Source organism: Poecilia mexicana, unplaced genomic scaffold (assembly GCF_051168715.1).
Source record: "Poecilia mexicana isolate PSO_F unplaced genomic scaffold, ASM5116871v1 scaffold_14, whole genome shotgun sequence".
In the NCBI taxonomy this organism is placed as follows: domain Eukaryota; kingdom Metazoa; phylum Chordata; class Actinopteri; order Cyprinodontiformes; family Poeciliidae; genus Poecilia; species Poecilia mexicana.
Genome location: NW_028263383.1, coordinates 9,145,792 through 9,167,919, shown reverse-complemented (window position 1 = coordinate 9,167,919; position 22,128 = coordinate 9,145,792). Strand labels below are relative to the sequence as shown.

General features: G+C 36.5%; 1 protein-coding gene across 1 annotated transcript in view; it reads right to left on the bottom strand.

Moving 5' to 3' along the window:
• Positions 1-1,134: 1,134 nt before the first annotated feature.
• The window catches only part of LOC106917161 (actin-binding LIM protein 3-like), a 56,037-nt gene continuing 35,043 nt past the window's right edge, over positions 1,135-22,128 (bottom strand). The window contains exons 9-23 of the mRNA XM_088012606.1: positions 21,129-21,187; positions 18,917-19,000; positions 18,333-18,362; positions 17,246-17,357; positions 16,904-17,008; positions 14,903-14,953; positions 12,959-13,093; positions 12,401-12,465; positions 11,973-12,114; positions 7,224-7,253; positions 5,245-5,303; positions 4,258-4,324; positions 4,145-4,152; positions 3,678-3,758; positions 1,135-3,081 (exon numbers count right to left, since the gene is read on the bottom strand). Coding sequence (XP_087868732.1) covers positions 2,968-3,081; positions 3,678-3,758; positions 4,145-4,152; positions 4,258-4,324; positions 5,245-5,303; positions 7,224-7,253; positions 11,973-12,114; positions 12,401-12,465; positions 12,959-13,093; positions 14,903-14,953; positions 16,904-17,008; positions 17,246-17,357; positions 18,333-18,362; positions 18,917-19,000; positions 21,129-21,187 — 1,142 coding nt within the window. The 3' untranslated portion in view covers positions 1,135-2,967. The remainder of the gene's footprint in view (positions 3,082-3,677; positions 3,759-4,144; positions 4,153-4,257; positions 4,325-5,244; positions 5,304-7,223; positions 7,254-11,972; positions 12,115-12,400; positions 12,466-12,958; positions 13,094-14,902; positions 14,954-16,903; positions 17,009-17,245; positions 17,358-18,332; positions 18,363-18,916; positions 19,001-21,128; positions 21,188-22,128) is intronic.

Sequence of the window (22,128 nt, the reverse complement as noted above, 5' to 3'; positions counted from 1 at the left end):
GTACTCCGCGGGGTCCTAGCGCCGGAGCAGGCAGACGGGAAGAGAGTCACATTTCTGCCACACTGGTCCTATTTGGGGAGATGTAATCCCTGAAACCCGCCAAATGATTAGCTAATTATCTTTATATAGTAGCATGGGTTCCCAACCCACATACAGTTAAACCATTGCCTTTTAATTAATTCAGAGGTTTTACTTCACTCAAATACTGCGTGATAATTAACATTTTTGTGCAAAATAAAAACAAGAACTGTTGGAATACAGCTTCTAGTACTCAGCAGCTGTCAGCAGTTATATGAATTTTACAAATTCCCTTTGATATGGTATAACTCTGCACTGGGACACATTTTATGCGGTTGAAACCAGATGTTTACACTTAGAAACACACATGATCTTTTTACAAAATTTTCTCACAGCCTGTCAATAAGTCAGACTAAACATTTTCTGTGTTTGAATCGGCTACGATTCTGAAAAAAACATTTTTTGCTAAATGTCAGGTTTTTTTACTCTCCTGCAAATTTAGACATTTCCATACGTTTCCTTACTGTGCAAGTTGAGAAAAAAAATACTTGGGGATTTCTTCCGATGTTTCCCTGAATTTTCTATTGGACTGAGATCAGTGCTTTGTAATAGTTGCAAAAGCACTTATCCTTTATACTTAGGATTTTTTTTTAACAGGGCCCACTTGTGTCCAAGGTCTGACTTTAAGACCGATGTCTTAAAATGTGCTGTCCTCATCTATTTTGTGAAGTGAAATAAATCATTATTAATCAGGGCCTAGTAATATCTGTGTATGTTATCCTCTAGGTTTAAAAAATTCCCTAAAAAATTAACTTTAGACACAAATGATCTAATCTGTAAGACCCCATTAAAGCAGAGCTGCCTTACTGAAGTACTCAAACACTTGGTTACTGCAACTTTTAGATGCATTTCTTGCATAGCAGAGAATTTAGCCACTATATTAGGGCATAATATACAATTAAAATTTGTCCTACACTATTAAAACATTATTTCAGCAGAAGCACTGAAATAATGTTTTATTGTTTCTTCTACATGTGTGTCTCATAATTTGGAATAACCCCCAAATGAACATTTTCAAGTTACTCAATTCAAATAAATGAAATTCATTGCACACAGTGTGGTTTCATGTTTTTATTTCTGTTCATTGTGATGATTATGGCTTTTAGCTTAAGAAAAGTTTCTCACAAAATTATGAAAAGAAAATTATTCCATAATGTCAAGATAAAAATAAGATTACCACAGAATACTTTGTGTAAGCTTGCAAAAAGCCTCTGGAAAAGTGTGTAAAAGCTGTGAAGGTGAATCCATGACTTATTACAGCAGCATAATATCACAATGAAAAAAAAATGCTGTTGCTCTTTTCTGAGGAGCTTTGGAGGCTTTATTTTTTGTTTCACTCAGTCTCCTCCTTACTGACCAAGATGAAAAGCAAACAAAAAACTTCTACAAAGATAAATGAAAAGTTGTAAAACAGTTGCCGAGGATGCCGATAATTATGACAATTAGTTTTGTAAAAAAGACAAACAAACAAAGATGGATTTTTTTCCCAGTCAATATATTCAAATTAAATTTTAAAAAATGAAAGAAATCACTTACTGTAAGCTACTGCAATATAAAGTAATATTTATTTCCTCTGTTTCTTTTCTTAATATGTTATTAGCGGTGCAAATTAGGGCAGTGCATGTATGTCTGCATTTAAAATAGATGAAAAACAAATTAATGCATCATGATAAATCACTAGAGACAAGCACCAGCACTTCTCACAACCCCTCAAGGGATAAGCATATCGAGTGTATTTGATAACAAATGGGTAGATGGATCATTATAAATCATAATAATTATTTAGAAGCTGTACTGACAGACAGGGAATTGTAGATGATAAATAACAAATACCTCCAACAAATACAAAATAAGAGTTTGTGTGTGATAATATTGTAAAAGTGATAAATTGTTGCAATCTGTAAACCCAAATACACACACACACACACACACACACACACACACACACACACACACACACACGTTTGTTAATGCAACTCATGGATTTTTGTCATCTCTTTTTCTCATTTCCATTTTTATCAGAGTTCTCTACACTAAATATCCTTCATTAAAATATAATGTTAACCCACACACAGACTCATTATCAGTCAGCCTGATTTATATCAGGATTCAAGTGCTCAAGAGAGACTAAATAAGCTTTCTTTAAATAAAATCCATCAACATTTTAGGCACTAAACCTACAACTTACTTTAAAGTTCTGTACACTCAGAGCCACATCGCAGCTCAGTCACATTTACTTATCTTTTTTCAAACCACATATCAGTAAATAGTACAAAAGTCCTAATGTTGATATGGCTTCAGATAACCTCGAATAGAAATTAAATACACAATTACACAATACAAAAACATTAGAGAAGTTTTGGTTTCCAGTAGTTGTAATTTATAAAAACCATAATATTTAGTAACTTTAACACTCAGATTCTCACAGAGTTTATTTTGCTATGACGTTTGCATGTCTGAGGGCAGTTTCTGGGTAAAGTTGGATCCTTTATCCTTCTGATCTGCTGATTTTCAAAACCAGTATCACATTTCAACATGAATCTTTCTGCATGGCAGTACCTCTGACTAAGACTGGAACACACTGCCACCTGCTGGTGCAAGGCGGGGAAGCAGCATCACACTCAGCATTACTGTCTGCTTCAACAGACAGTAATGCTTTCTGTTGAACCATTAGTACATTTCTTGCAGGCTTCTATCATCCAGTTTTGCCCTTGTTGCCCTTACAGTTATTGCTAAATAAACCTTAGTGCATATCAGTTGTAACTTGTCAGACCTGATGCTTTCTGTTCAGCATACAGTCCTAGTCAAATCTTTTTGGAAGCAGAATTCAGAGCACTGTTGATGTTCCATCTGGACTGCAGCAGAATCGACTGGGTTTTGTGACTTTTCCTAAAAGAGTCGGACCTGTTTCTTCAGTTCGTTCTTTTTCCACTGAGCCAGGTGATCAAAGGCAGACATGGACATGCCAAAGACTCGATAAAACTCTTCTGGTGAAAGGTGACGCTGTGCAAGGAAAGACGAGAGGAATAAAAATAATCATAATGCTGCAGCCAAAAAAGGAAAGGCTATGAAAAAATGTAAGTCTTCTGGTATAATTTACAAAACCAAATCAGAACTGACTATAAAATTAATATTGGTAGGTCAAAGCTTTAAGAAAAAGACGAGGATAGGAAATCAGCCAGAAAGCTGGTTGGTTCTGGATTATTTTTATTGAAATGAGAGGTTTACCTGCACCTGTAAGTATTTGTAAAGCTCAAATTGGTTTACTGTATTTTAGTCAATATTTGAACCAACAGGCAGCCATATCTTGCAGGTTGTTTCTTGGCACCATGAACTATGTTTCCCTTTGTCATATACATCAGTGCAATGCATATGTTAACTAATATTAGTATGTTCATTGTTATTTTGATAAACACACTGGTAAAAGCACTACTTTAGTGGAAATTGTAGCTTTTGTTTTAGTAAAATGAAAAAATGAGCTGCTATGTGACCAGTTATGAATTAAATAGTCCCATGTATCTGCTAAGCTGCAAAATCCCAATACTGTCAGCAAAAGAAAGAAAGTATTTAAATAGAAAATGAAATCAGAAGCCATTTACCTCCAGACGGGCTCTGTCCACGTCGCTGGGAAGACGTTGCTGCCCTCTTACTGACACCATCAAAGCTTCGTATGGGTAGATCTAACAGATATAACAAAAACACACAAATGCTTGTCTGTTTCTGACCTATTAATATATTAATATTTACAAATGAGAAATTAAAAATGTGAATATTTAAAATAACTGACATGTTAATAAGGCTCTGACCCATAATCTGACAGATGAATGAAAAAAGTGATGTCCAAAGCAAGGTTTTCAATTTTCATATTATTTCCTTCTATTAAGGTTTCTTTGCGTTTGATTAGAGAGTGATTCAGACCCTAAGAATAAGACCTTTCACTAAAGGGGGCCAGTTCTGACCAGTCAATATTAACTGGCTGAACATCTTTCTCATCCGTTACAGCCTGATCTAGACTTTCCCCTCTAGACTCATTAACGGGTTTCTTGCAGTGGCTGCTGTATTTTACCTTGTATTCTGAAAGACAACAAGAAGAAAAGGAGATAATGGTGAATGAGAACCTCAGATACCAACACTCAGAGCAAAATATGCATCAGGAGGCTTTAAGCTTAACGGGCTTACCTCTTATCTGCCAGTTAACTGCATTACTGCTGTCGTACTGGTAATAATCTGTGTCCGCACTCCCAGGCTGTGGGAGAAGAGTAAAAGCAGATTGGACCATACGACGGAGTTAAAACTAGAATAATTCAGCTGTCCAGAACGCAGCAGAAACCCATGAAGTCAGCTTACTGTTGCTTCCAAAATTTCATCATAACACAACACCACTTGTCTCCCTTGGTCTTGGAAAGTAAACTAGTACAAATGAGTTTCAGCTTCAGCAGGCAATGAAGGACTTGGCCCAGTTGTTTCTATCGATGTCTTTCTTTTGTTTTCTTACAACCTGCCCCAGCCAGTGCAGATCATTTTGCCTCTTCATTTCATATACTTGCAAACTTGAGCACAAAAAGAAAGGAATTCTGCACTTGGCTAATTATTTTTGTTGTAACGCTTTCTTTGCTCTCATACTGTTGAAAAGCTTGTTTTTGTTTTTTTTCTTTATATTGTGCTACATTTATAGGTTAAGCAGCAAAGTAAAGCATGAGGACTGCACTCATGTACCCCTCTCTGTTTCTCATGAGATTTTTCAAACCAACCATGCCTTTGTGAAGCAAAATGTTACATTTTGAACTTTCCTTTTATTTATCAACTCATTTTCTTCAGTAGACATTTAGGTACACGTTGACTATGTGAATCAATGTTAAGAAATAAAAAATGGACATATTCAAATCACAACTTGAGGGCAAAAATAAAAAGGTTTTTGCTTAGACTATGGGGCCTACTATGATTATTAATTAGTCATTACAAATTTGGTGTTCCTTCATACAAAATGGAATAATAAGCAATTAAATTAAACTATACATGGTATTTATAGCATTATTACAGCTCCATAAATTACTTTTTTACCAGGGGAAACTCTTGGTAAACTCAATAATTCTCAAAGATTCTCAGAGGAAACAGACTGTAATGAAAGCAGGAGGAGCACATGCTCCAGAAACCACGACGCCGTACCCTGTTCAGTCCATTCCTGCCGTAGCCTGGCAACGAGGCAGATTTGGCAGTGTACGAGTCTGGAAAAAACAAACAGAAAACCACAATCAAACCAACAAAAACGCAGTATGAACTCACTCCAGACCTCAGTGCTTTTTGTTCTTTTTGAGAGGAGCAAGATGGCCAACTATTAAATCGTTTTAATTCATATAACAAAACGTTTAAACAGAATCAAACCTTATTGAAGATATTACCTGCTTCCAAATACAAATACATGTTTCATGCAACAATAAGCCACCATTATTTACCACTGCTATGCATTTATTTACAAGGAGGCATTGACTAAGCTTCTATGCAGACGGTGAATGGTAGTTGCTCAGAATCACTGGAATCCAAGCAGCTTCTCAGCAGCTCAGCAGAGCCTGCGGACATGTTGCTGAAAGATTAGAAAAGGACTTCTAATCCGTCTTTGTACCACAGTCTGAGGGTATCCTGATGGTGAAACAATTCCTACTATTTGGACTGAAAATTCAATGCAGGAGTGTTTTTAAACCACACACTGTAAACTGCAGCTTCATTCCTAAAGCATTCAATAATAAATCCCTCAGAAACATTTGAGTCTCCGGTTGCACAATGATCAAACATGGGCCATATAGGACATGATGAAAATCTACAAATGCATGGATTTCTTTTTATTTTGCTTGTTCTACATTATTATATTGAAACATTAAATGCCCCTCTGTTCCTCACAGATCCAGCATCTTTGAGGTAGGTGATGGATTTGCTGCCTGTACTGCTGCATCAGTGCCAGCAGAGGGCAGCAGAGTCTCACATTAACTGTTTTTCCTCTCTTCCCTTCCTTATTTCTTTCTTTTTCCAAGTCTTCATCATTGACTCCTCCCCTGATATTAACTCCCCCCACCCACCCATTCCTCACTCAGTCTATCTTTTCTCCCTTGTTCATTTTCATGTTCAGAGGAATTGGATTGCACAGCGATGCCAGAGAGCTAAAGGCAAGAACGGGATGATGCAGCAGAATACTGACAGGTGTTTCGAGTCGACCTAAAGAATTTGAGTTCTACCACCAATAAAAACATCGAAACTATTCGCCTTGGTCATTCAATTAGATCTGTTAGATGGTTTGGGAAATCAGGGGTCTAAATTTCCTGTTTAAAACCCTCATTTTTTATCCCACTCATTCTTCTCAGTCCTGTTTAAAACATTTTTTCCCCCGAGTTAGACAAAATGAAATCCTAATAATCTCTTCTTTTGTCCTGGCCTTCTTCCCCAATCTTTGTAAAAACTCCTTCTATGTAGCTTGGTTCCATTTAATGTGATTCCATTTTAGAAACTTATTAAATGCTTTGTCACCTGAAGTATCCCGGGGTTCTGTAAAAAAAAAAATCCCTAACAATCTCCAGAATCAAACTCAATCTACTGTGTGACATTAAAATTTGCTTAGAAAACAAATCCTTAATTATATTTTCCATCCTCATTCACACAATATAAATCCCATTCAGTACACATAATTCTTGCGATTATTTTTCCTAAGGGACTCATACTGGGACAGGAGTCTCCCGCTTGCAAGACGATTATTATGAGCCACTCCAGATGCCGCTCCACCTTGTGATCCATTTATTCCCCCATGAACTAGTGAACTCGCATAGCTGTGACACGGCGCTTCCTGGTGAACATCCACTCTGATGTTGTACATACTGGGCTGTTACAAAACAGATGGCAGCACGGTTTCAAGTCAGTGAATTTTGAATCGGTTTCCTTTCCTTAAAAAGTTGATAAAAATAAACCTGAAATGAAGCTCCATTCATCCTCCCACCTGTAACCCTAAAGACTGAGCTGTGCTTGTGTGGCACAGCGAGTTGATAACAATCTCCCACTCAAAGCTCTGCTGCTTCTGTCACAGCAGAAACAAGAGGATGAAGAAGATGGGGGAGACAACTAGCTGAGGATAAACAAAATGCCTCGAAGAACCATAAACTCACCGTTGTCTGCACTTAAAGTGGATCTGGGGGCTGAGAAGGAAAGAAGATAAAGGTTAGATGTTTTATTCTCATCAGATTCTCACTCTTAAGACACAAACCTATCTGTAATTTTTGCTTATCACTTGCAACAATGAGATTGCCTTGTAAATATGAACAGAATTTCAGAAAACTGGAGCAGGAAATGTACTTCCATTAATCATTTAGTAGAAACAATTCTCCCCAGATATCTGCAGAATCAAACTAAAGATGGAAAAAATATCACAACATTAGAGAAATTCTGGATTTTATTCCTGACATCTTTACTGTGCCTGCACTGCAGAAAATTAATTTGACATACTATATTAAAAATCCAACATTATGGAGGAGAAATGTTATTTATACTGCAATCAACTAAAACATCTCTCTTTAAGGGGAAAAAAAAATCAAGGACAAGTCTTCAAAAAGACATCCATCCATCTATCTTCCAAACAGCTTCATTTTCCATCCATTTCCTCTTCAGGGTTGGAGGGGATGTGGCATCTATTACCAGGGCTCAGTGGGTGGGAAGGCATACAGTACCATGCAATAACCTCTGAGCTTTCTCACCATTACAGCCACAGATGTTTCTTAATTTTGGTGACAACACAAAGTAGCAGCAAACTGTGAAGAGGAAGGAAATTATGAATTGTTTAAGAGTTTCTTACTGATACATTTTTATTCATCCTTCCATAACAGTCAGGTGAAACCAAATGCCCCCAGAAGTCACCTAATCAGTAGATACTCAACTTGGATGCACTGTTATTATCTCCATATAAACACAGTTGTTCTGTGATGGTTTGTTAGAGAACATTAGAGAACCAGCAGCTGCATAAAGTCAAGGAGCAGACCACTTTGAAGGCAACAAGCCACTCTGACCGCCAAAAATACAACATTTAGTGGAACATTAATTTGTTTCTGTGAAAAACATCAGTGGCAGCATGATGGTTTTTAGGATGCTTTTCTCCAGCAGGGAGAATTTAAAGTTTATGGGAAGATGGATGGAAATAAATACAAGGAAACAAAAAACTTAGACTGAAAAACACTTGAGACTGAGGATAAAACTGAACTTGCAGCAGGACAACCACCCTAATTAAAACAGCCGGAGCTACAATAAAATGAAAAATTATGTGGGTTTTTTTCTCCATTTGTACTGGTATAAGACATAAAATCCAAGCAAACATTATTGAAGTTTGTGATTGTAGCATCTTAAAAAAGGGGAAAAGTTGTACAGCTAACAATACTTTTGTAGTAAATCAAAATCTTTCAGTAGCACCACAGAGATCCTTTTATTAAAAGTTTATTGAAGATGGTGATTTTCTTTTTCCATTTGCAACACTGCTATCTTATATATTTAAATATTAACATCTGCCTCAGATGTGTTTTATTTGATGGACTTTGAAGTTTAGAGCTATATAAATATGAACATCAATTAAACACTTTACTGCCTTTTCAGATCTTTGTAACTGAGGCATCATTGGTGACTTTGCCCATTTACTTTGTGGAAGTAAAAGGACAACTGCTGGTGGTTCAGTGTTTTCAGTGGGAGGAAAGTAATAAACCGAGCTGCTGTGGGACATCTATAAAACATCAGCTGTCTGAGGATTTGTCCCTCTAAGCATCATCGTGCGAATCACCATCAAAATCTACACATCATATAAAATATGAACCAGCACTGCAGCTACAGTCTGCATAAATTATTATTCTTTACCACGCAGGCATGCTATAGCAACTGCATTTCAAGCACAAGTCAGCAAGCAATAATTTTCAGATTAGATTTCATGTTAAAATATAGCAGGCACAGAATAAAAATTAAAAAAGCTTTGTTGCCACATTCAAAATATTTGCAACGATTATCCTCAGCTGTAAAATAAAATGTCCACTTCTAGTTGATTCAGATTGGTTGACAAGTGCAGGGATACATGCACTTCACAGATTTAAATGGAAACCAATATTTATGACCATCGACATTATTTTGCCCAGAAATAAAAGCTGAATACTCGTTTGTTTGCTTGTGAAACCCTGGTGTCCTATTCAAAATTTGCAAAATATAATCCAAAATATAAATTAGCAAAAATACCAAATCAGCCTTGGTTTCAACGCCTGAGAGCTTTTCAACTCCATTTGGACACGTGTAGATATTTTTTGTTGACTTTTTGCCTTTTAATGTTTAAATGGGCCTGCCTAATGGACTGTTGGCATCAAGAGTCCCCAAGTCCTCATAACTGCTGTTGGCCTGCGTGATTCCCTTTGTTCAGGGTCAAGACTAAAATTAGGGGAATTTATTCTTATTAAATATAACCAAACACATCTGGATTTCCTCTAATGCTCTAAATACTTTTTACACTTCACAGATAAATTAGGCCTGTCTACAGAGCAGACAAGTGCAAAAGAGTCTGGATTAATCTAATCTGTATAATACCAGCAATCGCCATAAAACCCACTGTGATTCTGTACGACATTTCTTTGTGACGCCTCTTGAGCGCAGAGTTCATTTCTTTCATTCGCTCTCTGACCCTGATTTACCTCCAGGGAGAACGTCGTACATCTTCTTAGAGCAGCTCCAAATTGCTTTAGCTCCTCATACCCTCTCCCCCCTCTCTGTCTAGTACATCTAATTCAATTTCTGTTGTATTTGCTTCCCCTGCCTCTTCTGTTAAAACCCTTCTCGCTGTTTCTGTTTTCCTCACCTGGCCTCCATTTATTCCCACCTGCTCCTTCTTTACGACTCACTCCATCTTTGCGTCGTTCTTTCAGCTGCTGCTGGCAGAGAGGGAAGTGAGGCTGAGGGAGGAGTTAATAAAGAGATGGGAAACTCCCCCTGCTGATGCTTCGGTATGTGGGGGAAGTGTCACAGAGTCCTGGGTGACCACTTGCACTGACCTTGGACAATTTATAATTAAACATGGAAACTGTACTGTACTAGTGTGATAGAAAATTTTGTATTTAGTCTTATTTCATTCTTGCTGGAACTGATGATTCTTTTTTACCATTTATGTACGGATTATATCTGCTGTATTCTGTAAGATGTTTTTCCATTAAATGAGTTTGCAGATAATGTTTAGATGTTTCCGCAGCCGTAATGGCAGAAGAGACCTGAAGACATCTTGGGTAAAATGCTTGACCTGGTAATTGTCTTGAAGGACTGATGTGTGAAATGTAGTTTGCACCCTGTTTGACCTGACCCCATGAACTGACAAAGAAGTGTTAGAAGTTCCTCCTGAAATCCTTATCATCTCCATAAAATCATCTCTTCCAAGAGGTGAGAGATAGTTCATGAGGAGGAGGTCAGGGTGTCTCTGTGGCCCATCTGCCAGTAGAGATAACATCAGACTTTGGGAGGGTCTTTGTCTTGCTGTGACTATATAACTATGTGATGTGTGTTGCTCAGGGCTCTTCTCCTGACTGCGCTCAGTGAGAAGGGTCTTCGAACGCTTTTGCCTTCGAATAAAGAAACTTAAAGACTAAGATTAATCTTTCTCTTATTATTGAAACAGATTCTCATTCCTTCATAAAATTTCTACAACACTAGTCACAATCTATAAGTAAGTAAGTATTGCTATTATTATTAGAAAAAAAGTGACGCACTAGTTTGGCAAAAACAGGCCTTTTGCTTTAGGTTTTTTGTTTTCAGTTTCTGAAGTTTCATTACAAAAACAAAAGTTGAATATTGTTTTTTGTTGTTCATTCATGCTTTGTATTTACTTTGACTACTGGTGCCTAAAGATCATAAGTCACCCCTCAAATGACTTAAAGAACAGCCCAGTTAGCCAACCTTGATTTTATGTGTTTGCATTGCAGACCTCTAAAAGGGTATTTAACCAATCTTTCTATTAGATTTCGGAGAGGTTTAGCAGAGTAAAACTTTGTCTATTTACATTCACAGAGATAATGTAAATTCTTCCATACTTTTCAACACACCGATTTATAATTATTTTTAAAAAATCATTGTGTTTTTAAAATATAAAAAAAATAGATCTCAATGCAAATGGGAAGCAAGATATTTTGGTCATTAAATAACTTCCAGTCTCAGGTATACAGATTACTGCATTAAATCTGCTGTTTCAATTCAATTAAGTATTGGTGAGACAAATAAATATATTTTTTTATAATTTTTTTTCTCCATTTTTATGTACAAAGGGAAATATTTATATAAACTTGCATGTTCTCTCAGTTAGGAAGGCTGTGTAAGAACTTTCTAAAGCATAAAAAGCTTTAATTTGACTTTTAATTTGAATTTAAGGCTTGTGTTATATTTACCATCTTAATTTGAATTAGTCATGAACTATGACATTAAGTTTACATTTTGACTGGATTACACAGAAAAGACAAAAGAAGAAATGTTTATTTTCAGATGTTACTGCTTAAGAAAATGTTTTTTTTATTTTTAGCTCTAACTGTGTTTAAGCTCTTAAGTCCTCAGTTCAGTACATTAACAAAACAATTAATTACTATAGGAGAGAGAGGGGAATGTCATAATTGGGAACCTGAGTCAAAATATAGACAAATAAACAAGAGTAAACTTAAAAAAAAAAAAAAAAACATTCCCAGCATATCTGCCTTTATTACTCTACAGTTTCCCAATCTGGATTTTTCTGAGTAATTTTTAGGAAAGAAGCAGCAGAAATGCTGCCAGCCAAACAAAACACAACAACAAAGTTACCATTGTGCAGATGATTTAAAATCCCTCAGTGACACATTCACAATGTAAAGCTATTAAACACAAAGACTTACAGCCATTAAGGGAGCTGTATTCCAGATTGTTTAGTGTCTCCTTGCTGTTACTCTGGGAGCTGCGCGCACTCTTCCAGTGGTTGTTGTCCTGGACCCCTGATCGTGCCTTCATCTCTTCCTTTAAGATCATCCTGCCAATTCCCTGAGTGTAGGAAGAAAACAAAATATCACAATATTGATAAATATTTAAAAATAAATAATGTTAAAACTTCCACATTTACGTAAAACGGATTTTGATAAATGATGACTTAAAAAAAGGATTTTTGTTGTTACAGATGGTAGAATATTTAGCCAATAAGAAAGAGGAGAGATTCACTTTAATTCAGTGTCCAATGGGTGAGGTTGGAAAGAACCTTTTAATTAGCTCACTCATAAAATATTAACACTTATTTCAATTATTAAACGAGGAAACAATCTTACTTTCTCACCTTGTTTATATTATGATTCCATCCATCCTCTTCTCCTCCAGATGAAAACCTCCTCACCCTGGACACTGGAGGTAAGATGGAGGGAGGATGAGGAAATGAAGGGATAAACGATGGCGAGTGAGAAGACAGCAGAATGCTAATTTAAAGCTACGATGTGCATTTAGCTGTAACGTGTCCGTCAGCTGTCCCTGTGGAGTGACGTATCCTCACACAGGGTCCTATGCAAATCACTCCTGAACTTAGTAACATTTCATCATGTTATACAGACAATCATCTTTTACGAGCATATTATGTGACATGCCTACAACTTGCGGTGAATGCATGAATTAATTTTAAATGAATTCTTACTACAAAACACTTCAAATTATATAAACATTTGTATTTAACCCCTTTCACTCTGAAATAAAGTGTTGATATCTATGTAACATTTTTACTTTTTCTTCACAATCATACATTGATTCGTGATTTCTCTCATATGAAATCCTAATTTAATATACTTTAATTTTGTTTGAAGAATTTTGCAGAGGTGTAAGGAGAGTTGAAGCGAAGGAGATTTACCTTTCGGAGAGCCACCATACGGAAAATAATTGGAGTCTGTGTGATAAAGGCTGTTGCAGTTGGAAGTGGAAAGGCGACTGGAATTGATGAGATTCTCATTGATCTTACTCCTGTTGGTTGGAGATGCAGGAATGTCTGACAAAAAGGCAGGAAAAAAAGCATACTTTAAAACTATTATTTATTGTTTCCATTCCTGCTAAACTGGAGGAGGATAAGGGGGGGGAAATACCACAACTTCAATAATTCTGCTATCAGAATAACCTAAAAATCTAACTAAAGGATAGGAGTGCGGGGATCGTTGGCATTTTGATTTTTAGTAACAAGTCTCAGTGAAATGACAAGAAAGATTAGAGAAAGTGGCTGTGACAGATAGCAAAGGCCATGTGTTGGTTTAAGTTACATCAATTTGGCTTTATAGTGTTTGCGCAGTCGAAAGACACACAAATCCCTTCTTACATGAGCTGCAGTACAAATAGGCCGTATTCTTGTCTCGTTGTGATATTTTGCCATAATGCAAAAATTGCTTTGCAAAAATGATTCAAGCTGCAAAATTTAAATTTATCCACTCAACCTAAATCACAAACCTCCAGTTCACTCAAGAGAAAGATTTGTCAGCACTTTGGAGCCCGGCGTAAATCATGCAGAGATCTTTCAGAAGAACTGTAACTCTGCAGGCTCCACTTCTGTGCATGCTCTGATGGATCACCTACAAACTCAGTGTTTGGCAACGCTTCTCTCGGCTGATTTTATCTCTTAAATCACCTGCTGAATGTGTCATCTATTTTTTGATTTGACAACAACTGTCAGTTTCCTGCATCCTCAAGTCTCTGCTTTTCTTTGATTTAGTTTCGGCAAAGTCATCAACAACCAGTTCTTGTATAATTTCATACTGATATATGGCATAAATATTATTATTAAACAATAATTTTGGTTTGAGAAATATAAGAAAATGTACAAAAATAAATATCCAGTTTTACTAAAGCTGCAGTATGTAACTTTTATAAATATATATATATTTTTTTTTTACATATTTGTTAAAACTGTCACCCTGTTGTGGCAGTAAACTATGAGACAGATAATCTGTGAAAAAAAAAAGATCTGATTACATCCTCATTGTGTTCCTATTTCCATCTGCAGAAATGCACCGCTCCCGGTCAAAAACAACCAATCAGAGCAGGAGGATTGGTCCTAGTCGAATTAGTCTTCAGAGAAAGACTAGTTAGATTAATTGTATTCTTTACAGTGATTTAAAAGTAGTAATAATAATTTTCAGTAATCAAACTACATTTTCCTCTGTGAATTTAAATTGTAACTGTGATGTTATGTAATTCTAACTCTGTGTTTCTATGTCGACATTGAAAGTTGTATTTTTTCCTTTAGCTGCTGGTAATATTAAATTCCACCATGTTGGTTTTTTTTTCATTGCTGGAACAGTGAGTTTCAAAATGTTTTATGTATCAACATGGTCCATAATTAATGCATTACTAATTACTAACTTAACTCAATAAAAAGGAGATATAATTAAAAAAAAGCTTCGACAACCTGGGACCTAGTTTAGATAAATTTGCTTACCAATTTCCCAAAAATGCCTGAATAATATACTGCCATACAATTAATTTTATATAAATAAACATGTTATTTTGGGGGGTTTTGTAATGCTTGAAGAGAGACATGATTCAAAAATGTTTTATTATTTAGTAGGGCTCCATATATGCAAACTTACAAAATAACAATTTGTTTCTAAGTGGAGTCTGTGGAGGCTTTCAGAAAATGGATTTACCCGATGACTCCACTTTAAAGACGTAGCATTTTCCATTTCATTAGGTGAGTAAAATAGTATTTTGCTGAGAAAACAATACAACATATTCATGAATCAGCTGGTTCGGCAGAAATGAAACCTAACGTTGGTAATAAAATCCAGAACACTGCACAAAATTCACTAACCTTGTCTTTTGTAAATGGGGGGTTTTCTATAAATGTTGCTTTCTTCAGACACTGAGGAAAACAAAATGACAGTTAGAGACTCACAGCAAGACTTAGTCTGAGAGGAGGAAGAGCTCTCTTCTTGATCTAGAACACATTTACCATAGATGTAACAAACATGGTGCTTTCTTCCTTCCTACCTGGAAATATCTTCTATAAATGCACAGTCGACTTTTGCATTAAATGTTTTAAAATAAACATAAAGGGTCAAAATATCTGGAAAGTCGAGTCATATGGAGTTGTGTAGGAGCTCTGGGTACAGCAAAGATGCTGCTGTGCATCCAGACAAACTGATTGACATGCAGAGAGGATGACTTAAACAGCTGTACAGCACTCAGTCAAAAAAGGAGGAAGGTAGGAAAATAAAAGAGCGAAGAAAGCTGTTTAAGAGAGGAAGAGCCAGAGGAATGTAAGATAGAATATTAGGAAAAAGAGGGATAAACTTGATCATTGTTCTGCATTGATTTGTATTGATGCAGAGAAATCCCCACATTCATGTCAAAGTACATCTCCAAAGGTTTGTTGCATTACAAAAAGAAAAAAAAATCTAAATATTTGTGTATGCATTTCAACTCACTGCACAAGGAGTGCCACCAATCCAATGTAAAGGCTTCAAACCCCAGCAGACCATGCCTGGTAAATGTGTGCATGTTGTTCTGTGGAGCATTTCGGATAAAAGCATGCGCCAAAAACATTTTTTTTTCCTTGTTCTTGTTGCGGAGGAAGAAACAATTGCTAATGCAGGGCTGGCAAGCATCTCCAAACAAAAAGAGAAAAAATGTAGCATGCAGAGATGGGCTGAAGTGGGAATGACATGGAGGAATCAAATGAGAGGACTGCAGTGAAAGAATGCCGGTTTTTAAAGGGAAATGAACCAAGATAAAATGACAAAGTTCAGCATTAAATTTATAGGTAAATGGTTAATGGAGAGTGTAAATTAAATTAGCTAGCATTAGTTGGTAGATAGAAAGCCTAAAAGCTTTCAACCAAAATGATTTTCTACTAAAAAGAGAAAAAAGTTCTGCCTCTTTCTGAATAAAAATCTGAAATTTGTTGTGTGCCTATTGATTTAACTTCCAAAATTATGACAACCTATAAAATCCAGTACAAGAAGTGACCTTACTAGTAAATGTTGTCCACTGGTATATAATTTAATCTCAGCCACACCCAAAAACCAACAAAACCTTCCTGTCTGATGCCTGCTCTACTGGAAGCATTTTTAACATAATAATGTCTCAATGTCAGTTTAACTTACAGTCTCCTGGAGAAATGTAGCTTTTAACAAAAATGAAATAAAGACCATCTCTCTTAAGCTAACCGAACATAAATACATGTTTTTATAAAGAAAAAATAAATCACTTATTTGCACCAAACTCAAACTTTTGTAGGCCACCTGCAGTTTCTGCACTACCTGGTGGAAGTTTCTCTAAGTCTGACTGTCTAATGGTGCATTGACGGACTGTAGAGTGATGAAGTCTGTGTCTTGGGTAAAAATCTGATCCGAGTGTGAAAAGTTGTGTTCTTGGTCTTACACTCTGTGTCTCAGCGCCGCCGCAGTTATTACACACCCTTTATAGTTAACGAGTGTTCATACTGCCTCCGCAAGGCGGCACAGCAGAGCAATGCACCGCACCTATGCACAACCATCCAGCAAAATGACCATTTTGATCTTTACAAAGAAAAATTACAAAAATACTAATGCACAATGACAAATTAGTCACTTTAACTGGTTTAGAAATAGTAACGTGTTAGATTATCAGTTACCAAAAAAGGTGGTCAAATTAGTGGCATCACTGTATATCATTGCATTATCTTCTGATAAACAGTCAGAGAATAATAATGTGACATTTTCACAACCTAAAGTTCCTTCTCACAAATACTTCAACTGTAGTCTGAATTGCAAATGGGCCCAATCTGGTCTGTGAACAGGGTCAGAGGTCAGGGTAATGCATCAGAGCCTACCTGGGACATGGAAATGCTTGGGAACTTGGAAGGTGGAGGAGGTGGGTGTGGTACACCTGGGCTCTGGTTGAGTGTAATATGGTGAACTCCTGCCACTCTCACTGCCTGCAGTCGGCGCAGGCGAGCAGTGACAGAACCCAAAACATTAATGGGCCAAACAGAAAGACAGAGACTAATGAGAGACGAAAAGGACTCACAATCTGATGAGTGTGTAAAGTCATATGTGTCCGTCCCTGATGTACTGCTCTCTTGAAATAACAATACACCTGCATGTTGTGTTATAGCTTGTATTGTCAGGTAGGGACACCATACTTTCTCTGTATGTGAGTCTTTTCTTGTTACCGGGGAGATAATAATGCAGCGGGGATCCTCCGTGGTGACCATGTGCAGGAGACTCTGAGAATGCAGAGCTGGAAGAAAGTCTCTTTCTCAACTCGACGCTGTCCAAGAGGTCCTGAACGCAAACAGAGAAATGTTTCCTATGTAAAACATTTCTACAGCTTCCTCCAGCTGTAGATCTAAAGAATCGTAAATACCTTCAAACCCATTTCGAAATTATTTTATTTCATCTCAACAAAATATTATAATACTAAATATATGATATGAAATAAAATTATTTTGAAAGATCACATTTATTTAGTGGGGGGAAATATCAAATAATTAATGGCTCGACTAATATCTGCTATTAAAAAAAATTAAATATAAACGTTACTTTTATAAGTTGACTTGTGTGTCAAAAAACGCTTAATTCATAAAGCCTCGATTTCCTGTTCCCTTTAGGTATAAATATGACCTGCATTGAGCCATTTTTCACAATGGGAAAGATAATAAAACATACCATTCATAATAAGTGTTGAATTTTGACTTTTTATCTGGCGCATGCAGACTGTATATCTTTTTAAGTAAGGAACTTTCTATGAGGAAATACCTCCTTGGTTACATTTACTTTCAGAGTGCCAGTAGTAATCATAATGTTTAAAAACACTTCAAACTGTAACAGACGAGGTGGGATAAGTTAATCATATGGTTAATTTAGCCATACTGTCACTGAATCAAAATCATATAAATCCTATATTTGGGTTTACAAAATTACAGAAAATTCTTCATAATATAAATATTACACAAGTAAAAGAAAACACTTGTGTAACATGAACATGAAAACTGCAAATGTATTGCAATTTGGAATTTACTTAAAAACTTACAAAAAACATCATGTGTAATAAAAATAGTTTATGTGAAACATAGCCACAATACAAAAAAATAATTGATAACAGTAAATCAAAGACTTTTTGGGTAAATAGCTGAAGAAGTTTGGTAATTGTGCTTTTCTGACATACAAGATTCAAACGGTTGTTATTGCAGTCAATAATAATAATAATAAAAATAATGTGGTCATTTGAAATGGAGGATAAATGGCTAAAGTACTCACATGAGCGTATGGCGATAAGGAGCCCAACGACTGCATGAGGAGGACAGAGAGTTTAAATATTGTTATCCTGAATCAGAATTAGTCATTTTCCTTTATGTTAACTACAATGTAACTTAGAATTGACAGTTTTATTTATTCTGTGTGAATGTGTGAACTCGTCCACAGCCGTGTCCCTGCACAGCATCTTCTAAGAACCGAGTGTGTGCATGTTCAGCCTGATAAGGGATGATGTGTGGCTGCTGGATGTCATATATGGTTTTAACCCTGGGCAGACACACACACACACACACACACACACACACACACACACACACACACACACACACACACACACACACACACACACACACACACACACACACACACACACACACACACACACACCTAAAACATATGGAGTCCTGAGTAGAAAACCTGAGCTGAGGATTTTATTTAAATAGCTCTCACATAAACTCTGCATACAGAGACACAGGTAGCTGGACAGATCATTCTGTCAGTGTGAGTGACATTCGACTGGCAGCACTGACAGAGACAGAAGGTGTAAGCACTGCAGCTTTGGTGCAACAGTGATTGCAGTTACTCACACAGATGAGCCGGTGAGGAGAGCCGAGGAGGGGAGAGGAACCTGAAGGAGAAATGGATGCAGTCTCAGAGGTTCGTCTCAGCTGCTGGGTCAAGCAAAAGAGCAAGAGCAAGAACATGAGGAATTTAAGCTAATCAAGGACAAATACATCTGTAAGGTTTTATTTTTTAAAAATCACCTGGTTCTTACTAAGTTAAGATAAAGTAACAAATGCATTATTTTCTAAAAAGTAAATAGGTAAATTTTAAGACCTGGTGCCTCAAGGGGGCATGAAACACACTACATTCCCAAGGATATTTCAGAAATTGTTTATTAAAAATATCCACTAAACAATATCTACATTTTATTTACGCATGGGCCACTCAAATAAACACATTCTATATTTTTTTAAAAGATAAACAGAAGGATAGAGCGGCAGAGGAAGAGTGAGCAAGAAAGAAAGTGGACAATTGAATGCATGATATTTTTGAGCAGCTCAGTGTTTCATCACTCTGCTGGTCTGGAGCATTCGGGTGTCTGCCAACACAATGCCAAGTAAGAAAGACACCAGGGGTAACAGAGAACTGCTGCCTTTCAGTTTGGGAAGGGTTAATAGCTTCGTTTGCATCACTTTACAGACTATTTGACAACTGGACAACATTCATGGGAGTTTCTAATCTTTCCTAGAATGGACATTCGAGCAATTTAAGCTTGAGGTCAGATCATGCAATGTTAGTAATACTCTGGGGATTACAATAACTCAAAAGCTCCTGTACATCTAGCCAGGCAAATACAAAAGTTTTAACTGGTAAACAAAAAAGGCTTCAAAAAGAGAAACTGTCTCTATTTAATGAAAATGCAGTAGTAGAGCTTAGGTTTGAAAAGTGTCCTCTAAAAATGGATGTTTGTCATGGTTGGTGTTAAAAAAAACTTTAAAAAAAGTTTAAAAAACCCAAAAGACCATGTATATCAGTACAAATGCTGATTATTTGACACTAGCACAAATTTAGTTTAGTTTGAGTTTAGTGTATGGCCCAGAAATGTACAAATGTTTTCCAATGTAAAGACATTGGAAAAATAATTTTCTGTATGGGTTTTGAAATTCTGCATTTAAATGGACAAATGAAAAATCGTCATGAAATGGATTATTGAGCATTTTTATCTTTTGTTTTCTCTTACAAATTTACTAATACAGCACATAAAGTCAGCCCAAAACAACACAGCATGCAGAGTCCAGAAACATCTGAGCCTGTGGACAACCCATAATCATTACTGTCTGCTTTTTGGTAACATTGTTTGTCTGCCACAGAACAGATGAAGAAAGTAAAATCAAATAAAATCATTGGCAGTTTTAAGTTTTATTTAGCCACGCAAACTGACACTGAACACAGGAAAACACCAAGACGATGACTGTTAACCAGAATCAGGTGATTTTGAGCTGGATACTCCATCAGTCAAGGCCAAACTCATAAACTCATAGAGAACAGCTGGAGACTTTGTTTATGATGCCTATCTGTACAGTACTGATGAGAAAAAAATAGTTTTTCCCCATTTCAATTTAATTCAAAATGTATCCTTTAAACAGGGGTGTAATTTTTAAAATATTATTTGAACAGTGCAGTTGTAACCTCAGTAAGTAAGGCATTCTGCTCCGTCCAACAGATCCTCAACATCAGGGTAGATAATACGGTGATTCTTATGTACCTGTAGACCCCTGCACTTCCTCAAACTAACTAATAATAACGTCATACCAATAACAAAAACACTGAATCCTGAAATAGAGCCTAATAATTATGTGTTGCTCGGACAAAAGAGTTGCGTTGCTGTGAATTAACAGAGGTCACTAATATAAGTTGCATATATAAGGGTCAACAGAAATATACATACTGTACAAAACATAAACCAAAATGAGAAAAGGTAATGAAGGTTTTAAACAAGCCACATAACACGGTAGTTAAATTCTGGGCCATACGCTAAACTCAAAACTAAACTAATTAATCAAAGCTGAAAACAAGACTACTGGTTTCTCCCAGCCCAATTAACAACTGAAGGAAATTAGAAAATAACAAATCAACATGAATCAGAAGCTAGTGGTAAGGAGGGACCCCTCTGCTGCTCCCTCTTGTACAATGTTGACACACATTTACTGGTTGGAGAGAGAGAAATTACAGATTCTGTGTTTAATGAGGAGAGATGAACAGCAGGAGTCTAATGGTACTTAGAGCATCACTCACCCTAAGTTTTCTCTCCAGCCGAGCTGCTTCCTTACACATCGGGTGCCAAACCTCCGAACCTACAGACACAGAAATACACAATTCTACCTCAGCTTTATTTATTGTGTGTTGGCAACAGCCATGCAGCTTTATGGGATCATATAAGGAGCAGATCAGCCTCTCTCTCTCTCTCTCTCTCTCTCTCTCTCTCTCTCTCTCTCTCTCTCATGATGGCGACAGGCTCTATGGCTTTGGAGGCAGCTGGTCTGGTCTAAGAACAGAGCTTGTAGCCCTTTTGGTTCACACAGACAAAGAGGAAAATAATCTTTAGCTATATGTAGCTACATACGCACAAATCAGTGTAACTTGGTTTGGACAGAATTTTGTCTTGTTAACCCACTTTAATCTGTTTAATTCTTCACTGATTCTTCATCAAAGTCAGGATTTATTTTCTACTTTGATTTAGAATGGAAACTAATGCTAATTTTGGCTAAATGTAACATCCAGCTCAGAAAAACCATACACAAAATGTTGTCAATACTTTTTGTAAAATTTGAAACCACACTTTTATAGTTTTCACAAATAGTCTTGTACAAGTGAAGGCCACATTCTCCCAAAAAGGAAATTCTTCTTTAGCTCAAAGTGGAACCTGAGGAAAAGAAGCAGCAAGTTACTTCTGACAAAAAGATTTCCTACTTCACAAGTTTAGTGCTTTAATATAAAATCCTCACACAGAAGCCTTCCCATGGTGCATACGTCAATGAAGTGACAAAGCCCACTTCAAATTTCTCAGCAATGAAGATGCATCAAAAACACGTTCCAAGAACTCCCAAACCAGAACTGCAAGCAAATAATTATGTTTTTATTGTAGCTGAGAGAGAAAAGTAATTTCTCTGGTCTTGTCTAGTAAAGGTATTGGAATTAATCATAATGAGCCGCAATGTTGATAGCGATAGTTTTTTTTTTTACACTGCTCACAAACTGTTTATATGTGTTGATATGTCTGTTGTATTTTTATTGC